Here is a 19,017-nt window from a genome sequence, read left to right on the forward strand (position 1 = left end):
TAATTTGCTGTGTGATTTTTTTTATGTGTATGTAAAATTTGTAAATACAGTAGTTATTGCATTTAAAATTTTATTTTTATAATAAAAAGCCATTTTCTAACTTTTATAATAATATAAAGAACAAAATTAAACAGTCAAATTTTTTTTCCATTTTTCTGAAACATATGTCACTGCTAAAGGGTTAAGGTTGGCGAAATTTAGTTTGTTTATAGAGGCAAAAAGAACTTTAACTCAAATTTATTCGAAATCTTAGCAATTTTTGGGACTGATATTCAGATAATAAAGGTCAAAATGATATGAGTTTAGTGGATTGTTAGATTAATTTTATATACATAGAATCATTAACATTAGAATGAAAACCATGCAATAGCTTTAAGGTAAAAGAGCTTTTCATTGAGATGACTGAACAAATTTTTTAGTGGAAAGCACAGTAAACAACTGTGTGTAAGGCCTCTGTCTTTTGGTTAGAGGGATGGGATGTAAAGTTATGAGGTGGAAGTGAAATAATGTTATTTAAATTTTTTTTCAGAAATCAATTTTTGTGATAACTAATTCTTTCGTTCCTGTTTTGTTAATTGTAAAACATCTATCAGACATTTAATTCAAGTAATTATGTATGTTAAAATAATTATTTTTCTAAGGGATTCTACAGACTTTACCTCAATTAATTTACTTAATCATGCTAGATTGAATTCTTTATCAGATGATCTAGAAATTTGCATCAAAAGTTGACCATCTGTGTAAGGAATTTCTTAAAAAAAAATAGATGAATGGCAAAAAAAAAAAAAAAAATTCAAAATTTAGTAGGGGTTGGCAAAAAGGCTGCACTCCCTATTGTACTTAAAATTAAATATAAAAGCTAGTGTATTGAATAAGACAAAGGTGAAATGAAAGAGAATTATATCACATCATACAATTCTGGTGATTCGAGAGCAATAGTGATTACAAATATATCCACCAACCTCCTTTTTTTTAAAAAACAGTTTAACAAAAAAAAATTTAAAATATATAAGTATTTTTATACATTATTTTAATTAATGATGCTTTATGATAAAAAAAGTACTATATTGTATTACTAAAGCTCTGTTAAGTTAAATAAAAGGCACAAATTTTTTATTTCATGATTTTTTATTTTAAAATTTATATTAATTTTTTTATAGATAAAAAACAAATATTTTTGCCATAGATTTATACAATGCTAAAGCACAGCATTTTTGCAAAAACTGACATGAAATTATACAACATCCAGACATAAAATTTTTATTTGCATGTTAAGTGAAATCGATAACTACCGTGAATATATTATAAAATATTTCAAATTTTTAGTTATTATTCATTTGTATCATGTCACTATGTTTAAAAAACAAAAAATAATATTATTGAAATATTAATAGCTTAATCAGTCTTTTATGAAATTCTTTTTAATGATTAGATTTTTATTCGAGGGATAAATTTTTTTTTTTTTACAATTTTTATATAATCTTTAAAAATTCACTTTAAACCAAGAAAAAACCTTGTTTTCTTTCCAACCTTCCATTGCATAGAAAATAGGTAAGGTTTCTTAATTAACAAATACCTATAAATCCTTTTTTTTTTATTTATTATTTAAAGGTATTTACTTGCAGTATTTCTTTTTATTTTCCTTTCTTGATGTTATTCTCAACCATTATTATATTTTTATTTTTATCTGAAATTAACAGCTTAAAAATATAATTGGTATTCTTTTATTATAAAGCAGGGCTGATTGTGCTCCGGAAAAAAATCCGGATTTTTCGCTAGCAGTGATCCGGAAATTTCCGGAGATCGAAGGTCCAGACGTTTCAAAAAATCATTGATCGCAGAAGTTTCCGAAAATCAAATTTTCAAAGGTGGAACTTAAAAACACAAGTTATTTGTTTGTAAGGGAGAGCCAGATACTTCATAAGCTTATATTCATGATTAATATTCATTTTTTATCAGTAAATAGTTGTTATAATCATAAACTCAAGAAAGAAATACATATTTGTAAATTTTAATTACTTCTCCAGGTCATCATAGGTATATGTAAATGGTATAGGCATGTGTAAAATTTTAAATATATTTTAAGTAAACCAAGAAATATTGAGAAAAGGGAAACAAAACTTGCTTAAATTTTTTACTAATTTTTCAATTTAAACTTTTTTTTTTAACTCAAGAAATTTTCCGGAATTTTGACTTAGGCTTACAATCACCCCTGATAAAGATAGAGTAATCCTGTAATATCACTTTATTACATAACATTTTATAAAAAACATATTGAAAAATTTTATGAAACGATATGCTACTTAACCACTTTGAAATTATTACTTATCAGCAAAACATTAACTAATTTTAAAATAAATAAATAAATAAATGCATTTTTATTTGATACTCAAGAAAATTTTTTTTAAATATTTCTGAAAACACCTGGAGTTTTCATTAAAAACCAGGTTTTTTATGAAAAAAACTAGGAGGACTGGGATTTTTCAAACCTTGTTTATTACAGAACTGTTTACCTTCTAGTACAAATAGAAATGTTAAAAAAAATTTACTGCTTTCTTTACATTTACAGTTGCTTATTACAAAATGATATATTATACACATTTTTTAATTCTTTAACTTTTTTAGAAATAATTTTCATTATGGATTCCAGTTAAAAAAAAATTTCCATTATTTCTTTTCTTAGGGTTTTACTTTGTTTCTATAAGCACATGTGCCACCAGTAAAACTATTACTTGAAATCTGTCAATTTCATTAATGTGATTGTTCAATTTAGGTACCTTAGAACTGCTGTTGTTCCCACAATAAAAGGCATGACTTCTCTATCATGAGCAGTATTCTGTTTGTCCAAACCCTATTCTTTTCTTTAAGAATGCTCCACTTTCCTCATGTGGTCTCATTCTAAGCAAAAAGACTATTATTAATGAAAGGACAGGCTTCCTTCTCCTTGTCTGAAGTCCCTTCACACACACCTTTTCTTGTCTCTCAAAATGCTCCACCCTTGATGAATAGTCTCATTTTAAGCAAGAAAAGAACAATTTCCTGTTTAAAATATTCTTTAAGACTGAAAAATTGTTCCTGTCAACTACAGTGATACTGAAGATTAAGGACTTTTAAAAGCCTTGAGCCAAAATTAAGTACTTTTAAGGACTGTGGGAACCCTGTAAATATAAATATGTATACACAAGCACCGAATTCACAAGCTTAGGAGAAAAGTAAATTAATTTGTCACAAGTTTCTCTCTTCATATTTAATTTATAACTAAATAAGATCATGAACGAACAGTAAAATTAAAGGCAAGAATAATATGAATGAAAAGAAAAAATCACCAATTATAATAATTCATATTTATTTATATAAAAGTTAAATTAAAAAAAAAATATCTTTTATTTTTAAGCTTTTTAGAAATATAAAAGTTATGAGTAAAACAAGCTTTCATTTTACTATTTTATTTTTATATTGATTATTATTTTTCTAAGCATTTAAATAATGCAAACTTGTGGCATAAAATTAGAATTTAAATACTTTACATTTGTAATAAAGCTTCAACTTAAAAACTTAATACTTATATCTTAAATTAACTATGGTTTGCAAATAAAAACTGAATTAATATTATAAATTGGACATAACATATAAAGTAGGTAGTATACATTCGGAATATGGAACTATAATTTGAATTTCAACTATCAAATGACTGGAACTACAATGCAATTATTTTGGACAAAAAACTTTATAATACTTAATTTTAACTTAAATGAACAATCTTTGTATAAATGAAAACTGTTGTTGGTACAAGTATATCTCAATGAGAAAGTAATCTATGCACATTGAATAAATTTAATTATAACAGAATGATTTCTCTTTTCATTCAAGATATTTATTACCAAGTGTTTTAATCAAAGTGAATAGTTAAAGTGTAAATAATTAACTCCCTTTAAAAAAAATTTCAAATAAAACAAGTGCATAAACAGGTCTATCTTTATAATTGCAAAATATGTTTTTTTGTTGTAAAAAAATAATCATATATAATTTATATACATTTAAAAATAAAATAATCCTTGAAAATGCATGAAAAAATGGACGTTTTAATTAGATATTGAAGTGTTTATCAACTGCAGACTTAGTTATTTTTCACCTAATTAATTTGTAAAATCTACATTCCTAACATGAAATTATATGAGACACTGAGTCATATTAAAAAAATATCCTAATATTTACTTGAAAAACCAAAAATAAAAATTATCAGGTTAATTTAACCGTTTTACAGCTACATAAGTTCAACATTGATATTCAGTAAAGAAAAATTTGGGAAGTAGAAGCCATAAGGATGTCATTTAGAAGAAATAGGCATAAAGAAATGTTCATATTTTAGAACAGATATAATTTTAATTTCCTATTTCATTCAAAACAAAATATTTGCATAATTCAGATGAGATTATCAAAAATAACATATACATATAAATTAACAAAAAAATACTAATATAATTTCTTAAATTTAACAGAAAATAATCTGAACACATTAACTAAAATAGATTAAATAATTTTTCATATTATACTTTACAACACACACTAGGGTTTCGTATCAAGATTTAGCAGGCTTAATAAATGTCAGAAGAGGTCGGGATCCAGTTTTCTGACCCACTGGTTTACAATCCTTTTCTTCGTCATTCGACTCTGGGTGCACCACCATGTGTTTTTTTAAATTACTGAGTTGATTAAATCCCTTTCCACAAACATCACAATAAAAAGGACATTTATTATTGTGAATCACCAAATGTTTACGTAAGTTACTAATTTGATTAAATTTTCTTTTGCAAGTGCTGCATTCAAATGGGCACTCGCCCGTATGTATTATTTCATGCCTTTTGAGAGCAGCTTTTGTTTTAAATGTTTTATCACATTCTTTGCAGCAGAAAGGTCTATCAGCAGAATGGGCCAACATGTGTCTTTTTAAGCTGCTAGTCTGATTGAATTGCTTATCACAAATAGAGCAATAACTTGATTTTGTATCACAACCTAATTCTTCTGGAGCATATCCTGCCTCATAACTGTACCTGTAACCACATAATAGACAATCATATTGGAGATCATCATTTTGGGAAAGGCTCACTGCATCAAGGTTCTTTACAACTTTCAAATCTGTTCCACAAGTAGGACATAATGCTGTAAAGGTTGAAGTACATAGTGTTAATTTTGATAAGGGTGTAGACATTACTTTCAAAAAGTAAAAAAGAGGTAGATTTTTCCCTGGTGATCCTGAAAATAATAAGTGAATGTTAAATATAAGTATTAATTATAAATATTACATTACAATTATTTACATTACATTACATTACATTACATTACAACTATTCAGGAAATCTCCTTTACAGAATGCCATATAGTTAAAGATTCTTTAAATATTCTTAAAAATGCTAAAATATTTTAACTTCAATTTCATTTCTTTTAAAAAATTAAATTTATGAGCTCTAAGCATATTTATGAGCTTATTTGATATACAGTAGAGAACCGATTATCCGGAACGATCGGTACCATCGCGATTCCGGATAACTGATTTTTCCGGTTTTCTGAATCTTTACAAAATGCCGTTTTTTAATGTTTATAAAACGAAACTGAAAAATAATTTTGAAATAGTTTGAGAAATAATAAAAAATGATAAATAATAATACACTTGAGTTTAAATAAGGAAAGAAATTATGAAATAAAAATTATATGCAGGCTTATATATGTTATTACTCTTATTATTAACATTAATAACATATATAAGCTATTTGTGCTTATGTGAGATTCGTCTACAAACAGCTTTTGATCCGTCCTCTAAATCAGTTCTTTCGTCAACTCGATATGCCGTATGCTCTAAATAACAAAATGGGCTCAAAATCTTGCAAGAAAGAAAAAAAATTTTTTAATGGAAGAAAATTAATTTCCAGTTCCGAATTTCATTCCGGTTATCTGGTTTTCTGATTTCCGGATAAGAGGTTCTGTACTGTACATATTCAACTATTAAGTCTGTAGAATCTGATAGATTTAAATCATTTGATTGGATAAGATTTCTATCCGAATAATTATTATTGGCTTGTTTTACAATTAACACATGGAAGAACACTAAAAAGATTGTAGGGATTTTTTTTTCATTAATGTACAACCTACGTAAATTTTAAATTAAAATTATAATATTTATATAAATTCAAGTTGTTTTTTTTTAAATAAACCTTAACATGCATATGATCAGATTATAGTCTTTTCTATAATATTCAGAGAATTGCTCAAAAGAGCAAAATGAGTTTAAACTTTAACAAATTAAATAACTTGATTAGTTGCTTTTAGCAAAATATTAAATTTTTTTTTTCTTTACTAAAACTGACAAAAAAATGTTCTGTTTGTATCAGTGATAAAAAATTTTATCTCATAAAAATTTCTATTGTTTAGTTCCATATAATTCAAAAAAAAAAATGATGGGATCTTGAATATAAAGAATATTGTTTTATGTAAGTTCATGAAACATTAATTTTTTTACAAAATTTTCCCACTGTTCTTTGAGCGAAGTTCATTTGATAACTTTTAATTAAACTCTAACAACTTAAACTTTTTTTTATCTTGGATGTTTTTTAGTACTGCACTCATCTCAAATGCATATTTATTCTTTATAAATTACAATTTAATCAGGTTAATATAATGAAATAGTTTGATACAATACATACCTTAATAATAAAAATGATCCAATCAATTCATAAAACACAAACTAATCCTCAAGCTTTATACAAAAGTAACACCAAAGACTAATCTTCCTCTAGTTTCCCTGAATCTGTAATTATAATTTAAAAAAAACACATTTTAACTTTATGGTATTAAAATAAATCATATAGATTGGAATTCATTGATCATGTCTATTATCATTTTCATTGCATCATTATGGTTTTCATAAAGCTAAACAAAATAATGAATCACAAGAGGTACATTATCAATTAGAAATTTAAAAAACAAAAAAAAAGGATGTATTAAAATGTCCTACCCAGCAAGATTTAATGCCTTTTTATATATTTCTAAAGATGCCTTTTTATATATTTCTAAAAGGTATTGAACAATTTCTGTTACATTTAGAACTTTAAAATAATATAGCTAAGTTTATAAATATCTATATACACTTTCTTATTTTGTAACCGATGATTTTAAATTTGATAAAAAAAAACACCTTTTATTACTAACCCAAAGTAATTATAATATTAAAGAAAAATCTATTAGATTATTTATTCACTTATAAGCTGTGAATTTTTATAACTCTTATTTATTGAAATAAAAAAAAAAAAAACAGTGAAACAGAATTTTTATTAAAAAAAACAATGAAATACTTCTTTAGAAGTTTAAAAACAAAAAAGCTATTTGATTTTAATTTCTATGAATTACTTTTATAATATAAATTATACAAGCCTTAAAAATAAAAACCTTTTTCGAATATTTATTTGTAAAAAAATTACAATTGTTAGGTAGTTTTTTTGTGTAACAAGAATTTTGACAGTGGGTTCAATTACAGAGTGAGAACGGTTCTTTGTTGACTGGAGGAGCTAATCAGTCTCCTTTTTGTAAGGTTTCAATTGATGCCGACCAGAGAGCTTTGCCTATTATTTAGGCCTATTATCAAGGCCTTTGCCTGATCGGGCACTCTGCTTAGTTATGAATATAATTATTTTTTTTTGTCAATTTCAAGGTTCCAGTTAAGCATTCAGAAAAAAAGCCTTGAGGAAGTGCCATAAGAATGAAAAGCCAGAATTAGATCTAGACTGCTACCTTTAAATTAAATAAATATTGAGTCTGGTCTTGTCGAAAAATGGAACAGACTTGGTGACTCTCCAGAGATATCTCTGAGTTGTTTTGTGTTCAAATGTAACAAATTTTAAAATAATTATAACAATTATTATCGATTCTTTACTCAGGGTTTTCTATGGCTTTGTATTGTTAGATGCCAATAAATGCTAATTATTTTCTTTTATAGAGTATCTTATTTCAGCCATACAACCAGGTTTCTTTATGGGTTATTGCTGGTATTCGTTTAGCATTATAATGTCTTCTAAAATTGTTAATTTGGTAATTGTGTAAGTCCTAATCCACAACACAATACTATTCAAGCTAAAAGAGAATGACATTCTCTTAAAGCTACATTTTCTAAGCAATGAAGCACGACTAAGATGAGAAAAGACAATAACACTATTTTTTTATTTAAAGTCTCATGAATAAGACTTTTCTATTTAAATGATGTGAATATAGTTTTAATAGAGACATAACTGCAGAAGAGCTTTACGCTTACATATTTAAGTTGTTTCATCTTCTTTTGTTTATGTAATAACATTTTAAACTTTTGTTAATCATTTCAAGATTGATTTACTGCGTAAGTGAACTTGAATTTATAAATATAAAATGTTCAGTAAGTATCACCCTTAAGATATATTTTAAAAGTCCATTCAAAAGATTAAAAAAAACTATTCACTTTAAGAATCACAAAAATGTTTAAGCAAAAACATTATCAAAACCAAATCTATCACCCAGTGGCATACATAGACTAAGGTGTGCTCCCCCCCCTCGCTGAATTTATAAATGCATCCCATATAAAGTTACGGATTTAAGAAACATGTGGAAATACGACAATCGCCTTCGAAAACACGATCAAAAAGTCACTTGGACTAACTATAAAATGGATGCAAATTAAGAGCTTTAAAAGTGATTTTTAAAATTCTAAAATAATGCATCATAATTTTGACATGTTAAAAATACTGGGATTTTTAAACCTTCCACGAACTGCAGGTTGTACACCCCTATAGTGTAATATGTGTGGGACGTGCTCCCACCGCATTGCATAATTGAGGGGGTGTTATTTACGTCATTGCTATTACCACTATGAAAAGTAGAAATGGAAACATCAAAACTTATTTAATTCCTTGAAGAAACAAAGTGGAGTTAATGGCAAACAGTTATAAATAACTCTATGTTTAATCAGGCAAATAACATAGCACTGAATCATAAAAGAAATAAAAAATAATATATAATTTGTGAATCATCATTATACTTTTTAATTTTGATACCTTCTCCTGATTAAACGAAAAAAGTTCAAGTGATACTGAGTATTTTATCGCACTATAAACACAGTAAATGTACATTATTAATCTCACATTACATAGCAATGAATTTTAGTTGTAACATCTAATTTGACATGAAAATAACATAATATGCATTAAAAACATGGCTATAATAAATTTATAAAATAAGTGCATCCAAAGAGCTCTTTAATAAATAAGGTTCATAAAAGTGGTTATATTTTTAAAGAAATTACATGAATTACTTAAACGAAATATAATAAATTTATAAAATAAGTGCATCCAAAAAGCTCTTTAATAAATAAGGTTCATAAAAGTGGTTATATTTTTAAAGAAATTACATGAATTACTTAAACGAAATATAATAAATTTATAAAATAAGTGCATCCAAAAAGCTCTTTAATAAATAAGGTTCATAAAAGTGGTTATATTTTTAAAGAAATTACATGACTTACTTAAACGAAATATAATAGATTTATAAAATAAGTGCATCCAAAGAGCTCTTTAATAAATAAGGTTCATAAAAGTGGTTATATTTTTAAAGAAATTACATGAATTACTTAAACGAAATATAATAAATTTATAAAATAAGTGCATCCAAAGAGCTCTTTAATAAATAAGGTTCATAAAAGTGGTTATATTTTTAAAGAAATTACATGAATTACTAAAACGAAATATAATAAATTTATAAAATAAGTGCATCCAAAGAGCTTTTTAATAAATAAGGTTCATAAAAGTGGTTATATTTTAAAGAAATTACATGAATTACTTAAATGAAATATAATAAATTTATAAAATAAGTGCATCCAAAGAGCTCTTTAATAAATAAGGTTAATAAAAGTGGTTATATTTTTAAAGAAATTACATGAATTACTTAAACGAAATAAGAAACACCAAAGGGAAAACTAATGAAGAGGAACCTCAAAGTAATTCGGTAAATTCTCCAGTTTTAAACAACATACATATGAAAATTAATAAGTAGGAAAAAATGTATAGCGATATAAATTAATATTAAAAATGCAAGCAACAGACTTCAAACATTTAAAATTCAATGTAAATACCTAATATTTCCTAATTATATTAAATGTCTTTATTAATTAGGCTAAAGTTTGCATAAATTAAAAAAATAATTAGTCATTAAATTACAGATTTGATATAACTTGTCAGAAAACAAAATAAAAATAAACAAAAACTACAGTTTACAGTTATGACAAGAAATGAAAATTGCGAAAATTTAGCTTATTCAGCCAGCAAAATAAAGTATTTTTTATTGGTTGACTAAAAGAAGCTTGCCAATGATCTACTATGTTTTTGTTCTTTATTCGCCAAACTTCTTGAAAAACAGCACTAATTGTAATGATTTAGAAAGATCAATTTCTTTTTAAGGAAACCTTTCTTTTTCGGTTGTTGTAATTCAATTTTGGCAATGCAGAAGTATTAATTTTTGTATCAAAAAAGATTCAAGCTAGTCCATTTATTTAGAGCAATCAAAACAATTTGCTTGTCATTCTCGAGATCAGGTTTTTGATTCTTCAAAGCTTCAAAGTATAGGACGAAGTCAGTGCTTATATGTTATTTATTCTAGAGAATGAACTTATAATCTTTCTACCTTGACTATTTTCAGTTCGGTCACGTTACTTTTATCTCGATTTAACTGTTATCAACTATTTTATTTGGTACTTTACCCTTATCAACGATATTTCGTGCTAAGTTATCAGGTATTGTTAGAATTTTCTAATAAATCCTGCTTAACATTTTACTCCCAGTCATTTATAGTTTGCTATTCAATGTCAAATCGATAGACATAATTTTATAGAAACCAAAATGTCTTCCGAAAGAAAAACTGGAATTATATATGATCATCGCATGAGTGGTCATGAATGTATATGGGATCAGGGCCATATAGAAACACCCCTGCGGTATTCATTTCCTTTAAAAAAATGCGAGGAATACAGGCTCTTAGATCGATGCATTAAAATTCCATCGAAATTCGCTTCTGAAGAAGAATTACTCTTAGTGCATGATAAAAATTATATCGAAGATATCAAACGTTCAAAATTATTGAATGATCCATCCGATTTAGAAGACTTTGCTTCAAATTACGATTCTGTTTACTTCAATAGCAAAACATATGACGCGTCCTTGTTATCAGCTGGATGCACATTGCAATTGGTGTCTTCCGTATTAAGTGACCAAGTTAATAATGGTATGGCAATCGTTCGTCCACCAGGTCACCATGCCATGACAACAGATGCCTGTGGGTTTTGTTTCTTTAATAATGTTGCAGTTGCAGCAAAATATGCATTAGAGCATTGCAACTTATCCAGAATACTGATTGTAGATTGGGACATTCATCACGGCCAAGGAACGCAGCGTATGTTTTACAATGATCCACGAGTGCTGTATTTTTCTATCCATCGATATGAAAATGGAGCCTTTTGGCCACATTTAAGAGAATCCAATTTTGACTATGCAGGTGGGCCTTCAGCAAAAGGCTTCAATATTAATGTGCCTTTAAATGGAACTGGTCAAGGAAATGCCGAGTATTTAGCAATTTTTAATAATGTCTTGTTACCTATTGCTTATGAATTCGCTCCTGAGTTAGTTATAATATCTGCTGGTTATGATAGTGCCTATGGCTGTCCTGAAGGTGAGATGAAGGTTTATCCTTCATTATATCCTCATTTGATAAATTCATTGTCTTGTCTTGCAAATGGACGCATTTGTGTCGTGCTTGAAGGAGGATATTGCATACCATCTCTTTCTGAATCTGTTGCTTTAACTCTTAGGGCATTGCTTGGTGATCCTTGTCCCATAATACCTCCTTGTATAAGTATCAGCCAAGTAACTGTAAACTCTGTTTTAAATGTTTTATCGGCTTTACGTGAATATTGGGACTCTGTAAAACTTCAGCCGTTATACAAGTCCAGTTCTGAAGGGATTGGAGAAAAGCATTTTGTTCATGTTGATTATACTGGAAGCCCATTAGAAGGATCATCTAAGTATGTTACTCGTGGTTATAATCCAGTAGTTCTGTCTCACGTAAAAGATTTGCTTGAATCTGAATTGAAAGATATAATTTCTAAAACTGACTTATCTGTTCCTACTGCCAGATCATGTTTTATATTTAGTTCTAAACATAAACATTCATCATTAAATGAATTAAATGTTTCTGGTGAAGGAATAAAGAGTGCAGTTAATGTGTTAAAAAATTTTTATGAATGTGGAATTCTTTCTAAATGTACCTGGCTGGAATTGACTGAAAACACTGAAACTGATTTAACTGCTTTAGTTAACTTGAAAGGAGTAAATAAAATAAAATCTACTTGGAAGTTATCTGATGAAGTGCGCATGAAATTAGAACAAAATTATTCTGAAAATGCTTGTAAATCAATTAGCGATAATTTATTGCAGCTCGTCGATGCAGTTGTTAAACGTGTATGTGTTAATGGGTTTAGTTTGACTTATGCAGTTGATGGGACATCTGATTCTGAAAATAAGGCACAGTTTTGCAAGTTTAATGAAGTTGCTCTTGCTGCTTCTTATCTTATTGAACAACATTTCATGAAAAGAATTTTGATAATCGATTGGAGTGTTGACCACAATAACAACACTCAGAAAATTTTCTATGAAGATGATAAAGTTTTGAGTATATCTTTGCATTACTGTGGAAAAAAGATTTGCCCTATGTCGATAGATGAAACTGGCGTTAAGCAGGGTAAAGGATATAATGTTAATGTTCCTTTTACACATGCTGTTACTGACGGAGATTATCTGGCTGCCCTATTCCACATTATCCTTCCAATAGCGTATGAATTTGGCCCTGAATTTATCTTGATATCTTCTGCTTTCAATAATGAATGCTTTTCCTTATTGTCACCTTCTTGTTACGGCATCATGGTAAAACTTTTGAGCTCACTATGTAATGGAAAAATGATTATTGACTTTGAAGGCTGGAATCATAACAATACCTTTGATGAAACAACATGCTGTATTTCTTCCCTGCTTGGTAATTCTGAGCTACTATCCTTAAATTCACAAAGTTTAAAACCCTGCTCAGAGGCAATTGAAACAATACAAAAAGTAATTGCAGTTCAGAGAAAATTTTGGAGAAGTTTGGCTTTTGCTAAATTTCTGCCGGACAATGTCACTGCTGAGTCAAAAAAGGTGCATACTGTGAATAACCTCAAACGTAGGCAATCAAGTGATCCTGTTGCAATACCTAGAAAGCTTGATGAGGCAATCAAAATGGAAGAATGGATTGGTGAAGCTTCAGGATTTAGCAATAATACTGAATTATTCTGTGTTGTTCCTTTGGAATATTGCCCTCATCTTGAATTGCTCCAACCAATACCGACTGAAGGATTAAATCCGTTTGCTAGATGCTATTCGTGTAATGATCCCAATGAGAACTGGGTCTGTCTTCATTGTTATCAAGTTTATTGTGGACGTTTTATTAATCAACATATGTTGCAACATGGTCAAGATATGAAACATGTTCTTACTCTTAGCTATGCTGATTTAAGTGTGTGGTGCTATGCTTGTGATGCATACATTCATAATGAGCTTATTGCGCCTATTAAAGAACATGCTCACATTAAAAAATTTGGTAGTTTGTAAAGCATGTTTTAAAGATGTATTTGATTTGAAAATTAGTTTCAATAATGTTTAATTTGTTTGTTCCTTTACATAGTATAAACTGTTTGAGAAACAAATGAGCTTATATTTTCAAAAATTTTGTTTTATTACCTATAGTGGGGAAGATTTTCATGTTCGTAACTGCACCAAAATGGTTGCAAGTTTCTAAGAACAACCAGGTTGTGACATAGGACCAAAATAAATAAAAGCACAAAATGGGTGCAAAGTTGAAAGGTTGATTCTCTTAGTCATCTGTAGCGAATAGCTATACAAATTTTACAGTTGCACTTGACAGTTTTTACAGTTAAATTGACAGTTGCACTTGACTTGGCAATAACAGTTTGTGGGTGGGAATAGGTACTAATATGGAAATATCCCCCTATAGTGTATTATGCAAGTGTAAATTTGTGTTTTGTAGCCTAAAAAATTGGTAAATTTTTTATACAGATATGGTACTTACAAGACTTCTTAATGGAGCTTGACAGCAGATTTATTTTGTTAGTAGGTCGCATTAGCAGACCTGCTTGGTTGCTATGGGCTGATTCATCAATTAAATTTGTCTTATTTTTATTAGATTAATATATTATGATTTTTAAACCTTATTGTATTGAAATCATATTATTACTTTACTGTTTCTTTAATTATTACTTTATTTATAATGTATTTTATTTGGTAATTGTTTATTAACCTTAAAAGATAATAAATACAGTACAGAACCCGTTATCCGGAATTCTGAAAACCAAAAAACCGGAACGAAATTCTATAAATTTCCCCCCCATTTTTTAAAACAAATTTTTTTTTCCTCATAAGATTTTAGGATTTTTCTTTCTTTTTTGAAAGATCTTTACCTTACCATCATTTTGGAAATAATCATTAGTGTATTACTTCATCGTTTTTTCTTCTTTTTAAGATTATTTCCAAATTTTTTTTTTTTTTAAGTTGAGTTTAACAATAAAAAAACGGCTTTTTGTAGCGATTCAGAAAATTAGAAAAATCAGTTATCCGGAATAGCGATGGTCCCGATCGTTCCGGATAATCGGTTCCCTACTGTATAATATTTGATTCTTAAGAATTATCAGCACCAATGAATTATGGTGATGAATTTATAATTTTACTTGGTTCTTTATTTTTAAATATGATTTTAATAACTAAATTTTAACTGTCATTATTACGATTCTTTGCTTTGTATTTGGTTTAAATTTTGGAGATTCTATAATAGATACAGAATTCTTCCTAGGAATAAAAAAAGGCAAAGTGCTTTCTCACTCAAAAGTGTACTTTGAGTTTTGAACGGCACTTACTTGACACCATTAAAATTTATCAAATGTGTAATATTTTATGTAATAGTCTCGATTATTTGAGTCTCAGTTGTTCGAGTTTCGCATAAATCTGAGCTAGTGAAAAATATTTAATTAATTTTTCATACATTATTTCTCTTGATGATATTTTATGTGCCATTTTTTCTTATACGTATTTCATAATTATAAGTATGCATCTTTAAAAGAACAATGAGATTAGTTTTGGTGATATTTTTGTATAAGCAGTTTAGCTTATTAGCAATAAATTTTATAATAAAGTAATGTTTTTAAGTAATTTGTTTCCTTTTAAGTAATCTGTTTCCTTTTCTTTAAAAAGTTTTTTATTCACAAAGGTAGTGATCAATATCTAACATTGTATTATATGTACTTCACAAGTACAGAAGAAGATTACAAACTAAATGTCACAGACATACATGTGCAATCATATTACTCATAAATTATAATTTTTTTTAAAGAAAAACTAAAAGTAACCTCGATTAATTAAAATTTTAAATTATGAGTTTCTCTTTGCTTTCAGTTTATTTAATTTTATGAATTTTATAAAATATTGTTATATCTTACTACCATCATGTTTTTCTACGGAAGATTTTCTGATCAATACTGCTTGGCTAAAGTGGTAGCCAAGTTTTGGTGGCAACCAGGTTGTGGAACACCAGAAGCTAAGAAAATCGTAACTGAATAGGGGGGGGGATAATGCAGAGAACAAAACTCATACTTTCCTTTGTGTAAGCATATGTATTTATTTTAATTTATTGCAAATAGAAAAACCTAACAGTGGCATCAGACGATGACAGTTGCTGTGAACAGGTATAAATTTGGAAGTATCTCATTTTTCTGACAAATTTGATTTAGTACATTTCAAGTTATATTACAATCATCAAATATTCTATACATAGTAATGTCTGAATTTCTCTAAACAGAAGGCTTATATGTTAGCAGTTATGAGTATAAGTTTTTTCAAAAAGGGGTGTGTGGTTAGTCATTTTGCTATGCTGTAAGTAAAAATAAGTAAATTAACATGTAATTTGCTCTTATTGAATTTCAAAAGCATTCTTAATATATATTTTATTTTGAATGCAAAAATGCGGCAGTAGCATTTGGCACCATTGTAATATCAATTGATATGAACAGGTACTGATATGGAAATAGCCTATTTTACTTCGAAATTAGGTTGTTGTTGACTTAGTACATTTCAAGTAATCAAGCTTCAAATACCCGAAGTTATATTATAATCATCATGTATTCTATGTATGTACTATCCTGCTATTACACAAACTTCTCTTAACACCAGACTGATATGCTGACAGTTAAGAGTAGAAGTCATTTCAAGTAGGGATTAGTTGTTTTGCTTTGGTGTAAGAAATAAGAAGAAAATTAAGATTTAAATTGTTCTTAATGAGCCTTAAATGAAGGGCAGAAAACAAATGTAACAAGGAACTGACTATATTTAACAAGAACTGATAGTGGAAGTAAACATAAAGGTTGGCTATTCTTTTCTTACTGACTGTTAATCAGATTAATACTGTTAGTTATAATCAGCCAAGTGTCTGGTGGCATTGTTAACTTTTGCTATCAATTCTTGTTGAACAGATAGGTTGTTTAAATATTCAACATTTGAAAAACCTATCTATGTAATCTTTTAAATGTGCTGCCATTAGAAATTGGTTTGTTCCTGTTTCCATATCAGCAGGGAATGCCCACCTTGTTATTTGAAGAAGCTCCAGTGGTATTAGAGCAGTATAGCAGAGCTTAGTTTTTAAATTTTTTTTAAACTTTTGTAGTCAGACTTGTATATGAAAAGAACATAGAGGTTGAGACAATCAGCTCATTAAATCAGGATGGTGGCTAAACCAGAATCAGCAGTTTAAAAAAAAAAAAAAAAAAAAATCTCTCATAACTTCAGAACATAGTGTTAGGTTTCTGAAATTTGGACAGCAGATGAAAGAGAAAAATTTCGCCCCTAATTAAAAAAAAAATTTTTTTTTTTTAAATATCTCTATAGAGGAGGGATGTGTGAGAAACTAAATTTTTGCATTGAATTGGCATTACATATTCTGCACAAGCTTTATTTTTTTCAATTATTTAACTGATAACATCAGGGATGTTTGCTAACTTACAGTTCTATTTAATTAAAAATGAATTCAGCTGACAATGACTACAATGTAGGGCATTTGAAAAGAAATACTGTCCAGAGATTTCAAACACATAAAGCTCATTTTCAGTAAAAAGCCTAATAAACATAATCTATGTTCACATGGAAAACAAGTACTTTTTTTTGTTTTTGTTTGTTACAAAATCTCAATTACTACATGGCTTTGATTCAAAGAATCTTTTAACTACAATGTAGGGCATTTGATAAGAAATACTGTTGAGACATTTCAAACACATAAAGCTCATATTCAGTTAAAACCCTAATAAACATGATCTGTGTTCACCTGGAAAGAAATACTTTCTTTTATTTGTTGTTGCAAAATCTCAATTACTGCATGGCTTTCATTCAAAGCAAGGTTTTTACAAAACCCTAAAGTGTACTTAAGTGTGCAACCTTTATTGGAAAAAGAGCTGCAACAAAAATAAATAATTAAATAGCTTCAAGAAACTGCAATGAATTATTTTTTTATAACTAAATTAAAAGTTTTCAACTTTCTCTGTGAAAAAATTAATTCCATTAAATTTTTTGTGGCATGAAAATTACTAAAGTTTTCTACTACAATTGTTTTGCTCTTATGTCTGGATTTAAAAAAAAGATCTTAAAAAAATAATTATAATTTATGAGTCAAAAGATATTTAAACCTTGAATCAGCACACCTACATTTTGATGTTATAGTCGTATTTTATTATTTTTTAAATATTATTTGGAAAATAGCAATGTTTCATTGAAAAGCAGGGGGCCGCATAATCCCCTCCCCAAGCATTAGGTTATGCAGCCTTAGTGTATTACATTCATTTTTTAAAACCCTTTAACTTAGAAGAAAATGTGACTTTTAATTATGCTATTGTACAATAAAACATTAAAAAAAATAATAAAACTAAATATTTTATTAAAAATTATGTAAATAATATAATTATGAAATAATTGAAAATGTGTATTATAGTTTCCTTTGAAAGAACAGGTTTATTTTTTAAAAATAAAAAAAATTTACAGTTTGTTCAGTTTAAATATATTAGAATCAAAGACTATTAGCAATTTTGATTAACATAGTCAACAATGGATTTCTTGAATTTTAGCAATTTTTGAAAAGTAAAAATGTTTTATTACTTGGTTATTTGTGTGTTAAGAAATATCTTGAAGAAGTTAAAAATAAAATTGTGTGAACTAAATTTAGACAAAATTAAAACTTTTTGCCAAATTTAAGAAATGTATTCTTATACACTGATTGATTTTCGATTTTTACAATAGGTATGTCTTAATTTTTCTGTAATAGGTTTATTTAATTTAGATTAAGTTATTGCACCAAATATTTGAGTCAATTTGATAAAATTGAAAATTAAAAAAATTTTCTTAAAAAATATTTGAATTACTACTTATAAAAATTTTAGCTTCGGTTTGATTGCTTCTTGCCCATAAAACTTGAAACAGCAGAGCACTTTAAAATTTTTTGTCTGTCATAAGATGTTTTGATTTAAAATAATTGCTTTAATTAAAAGTAACTCTTAAATATATTTTAGGCAAAACATATTTTATATTATATTTTGTAATATTTTAAATGAATAATAAAACAGATTCTGAAAAAAAAATACACTTTAATAATAAATAGGTAAGAGAGGGAGTAAATATGTAAAGACAAACAATGTAAAAATTAAATTATAAATAAAGTAAATACATAAAATCACATTGTTTTTCCCCCCCATTAAATCTGATTTGATTCCATAATTTTGATCATTTAAACAGCATAAATTGTTAAGCACTTCAACTTATGTTTTAACAGTTTAAGCTTTATTTAATAAATAAAACATTTTATAGGTGTAGAAGTAAG

The 19,017-nt window shown here is 27.4% G+C and overlaps 2 protein-coding genes across 5 annotated transcripts; one reads left to right on the top strand and one right to left on the bottom strand.

The window, feature by feature from the left end:
• Positions 1 to 2,667: 2,667 nt before the first annotated feature.
• LOC107456293 (uncharacterized) lies at positions 2,668 to 10,613 on the bottom strand. Of its 4 annotated transcripts, none has more exons than XM_016074127.5 (3): positions 10,475 to 10,613; positions 6,699 to 6,802; positions 2,668 to 5,253 (listed from the first exon to the last, which is right to left on the bottom strand). In XM_016074127.5, the coding sequence occupies exon 3, from the start codon at positions 5,207 to 5,209 to the stop codon at positions 4,580 to 4,582; it is 630 nt and encodes a 209-aa protein (XP_015929613.2). In that variant the 5' UTR covers positions 5,210 to 5,253; positions 6,699 to 6,802; positions 10,475 to 10,613; the 3' UTR covers positions 2,668 to 4,579. The 4 variants fall into 4 exon arrangements, with proteins under 4 accessions (XP_015929613.2, XP_015929610.2, XP_015929612.2 ...); XM_016074124.4 differs by lacking the exon at positions 10,475 to 10,613 and adding an exon at positions 10,145 to 10,285; XM_016074126.4 differs by lacking the exon at positions 10,475 to 10,613 and adding an exon at positions 10,004 to 10,127.
• Positions 10,614 to 10,731: 118 nt separating this feature from the next.
• On the top strand, positions 10,732 to 15,314 carry HDAC6 (histone deacetylase 6). Its single transcript, XM_016074123.5, has one exon. It carries the CDS (start codon positions 10,908 to 10,910, stop codon positions 13,701 to 13,703), a length of 2,796 nt encoding a protein of 931 aa, XP_015929609.3. The 5' UTR covers positions 10,732 to 10,907; the 3' UTR covers positions 13,704 to 15,314.
• Positions 15,315 to 19,017: the final 3,703 nt, after the last annotated feature.

Source organism: Parasteatoda tepidariorum, chromosome 6, assembly GCF_982258835.1.
Source record: "Parasteatoda tepidariorum strain Cologne lab strain chromosome 6, Ptep-v5.0, whole genome shotgun sequence".
Lineage (NCBI taxonomy): Eukaryota > Metazoa > Arthropoda > Arachnida > Araneae > Theridiidae > Parasteatoda > Parasteatoda tepidariorum.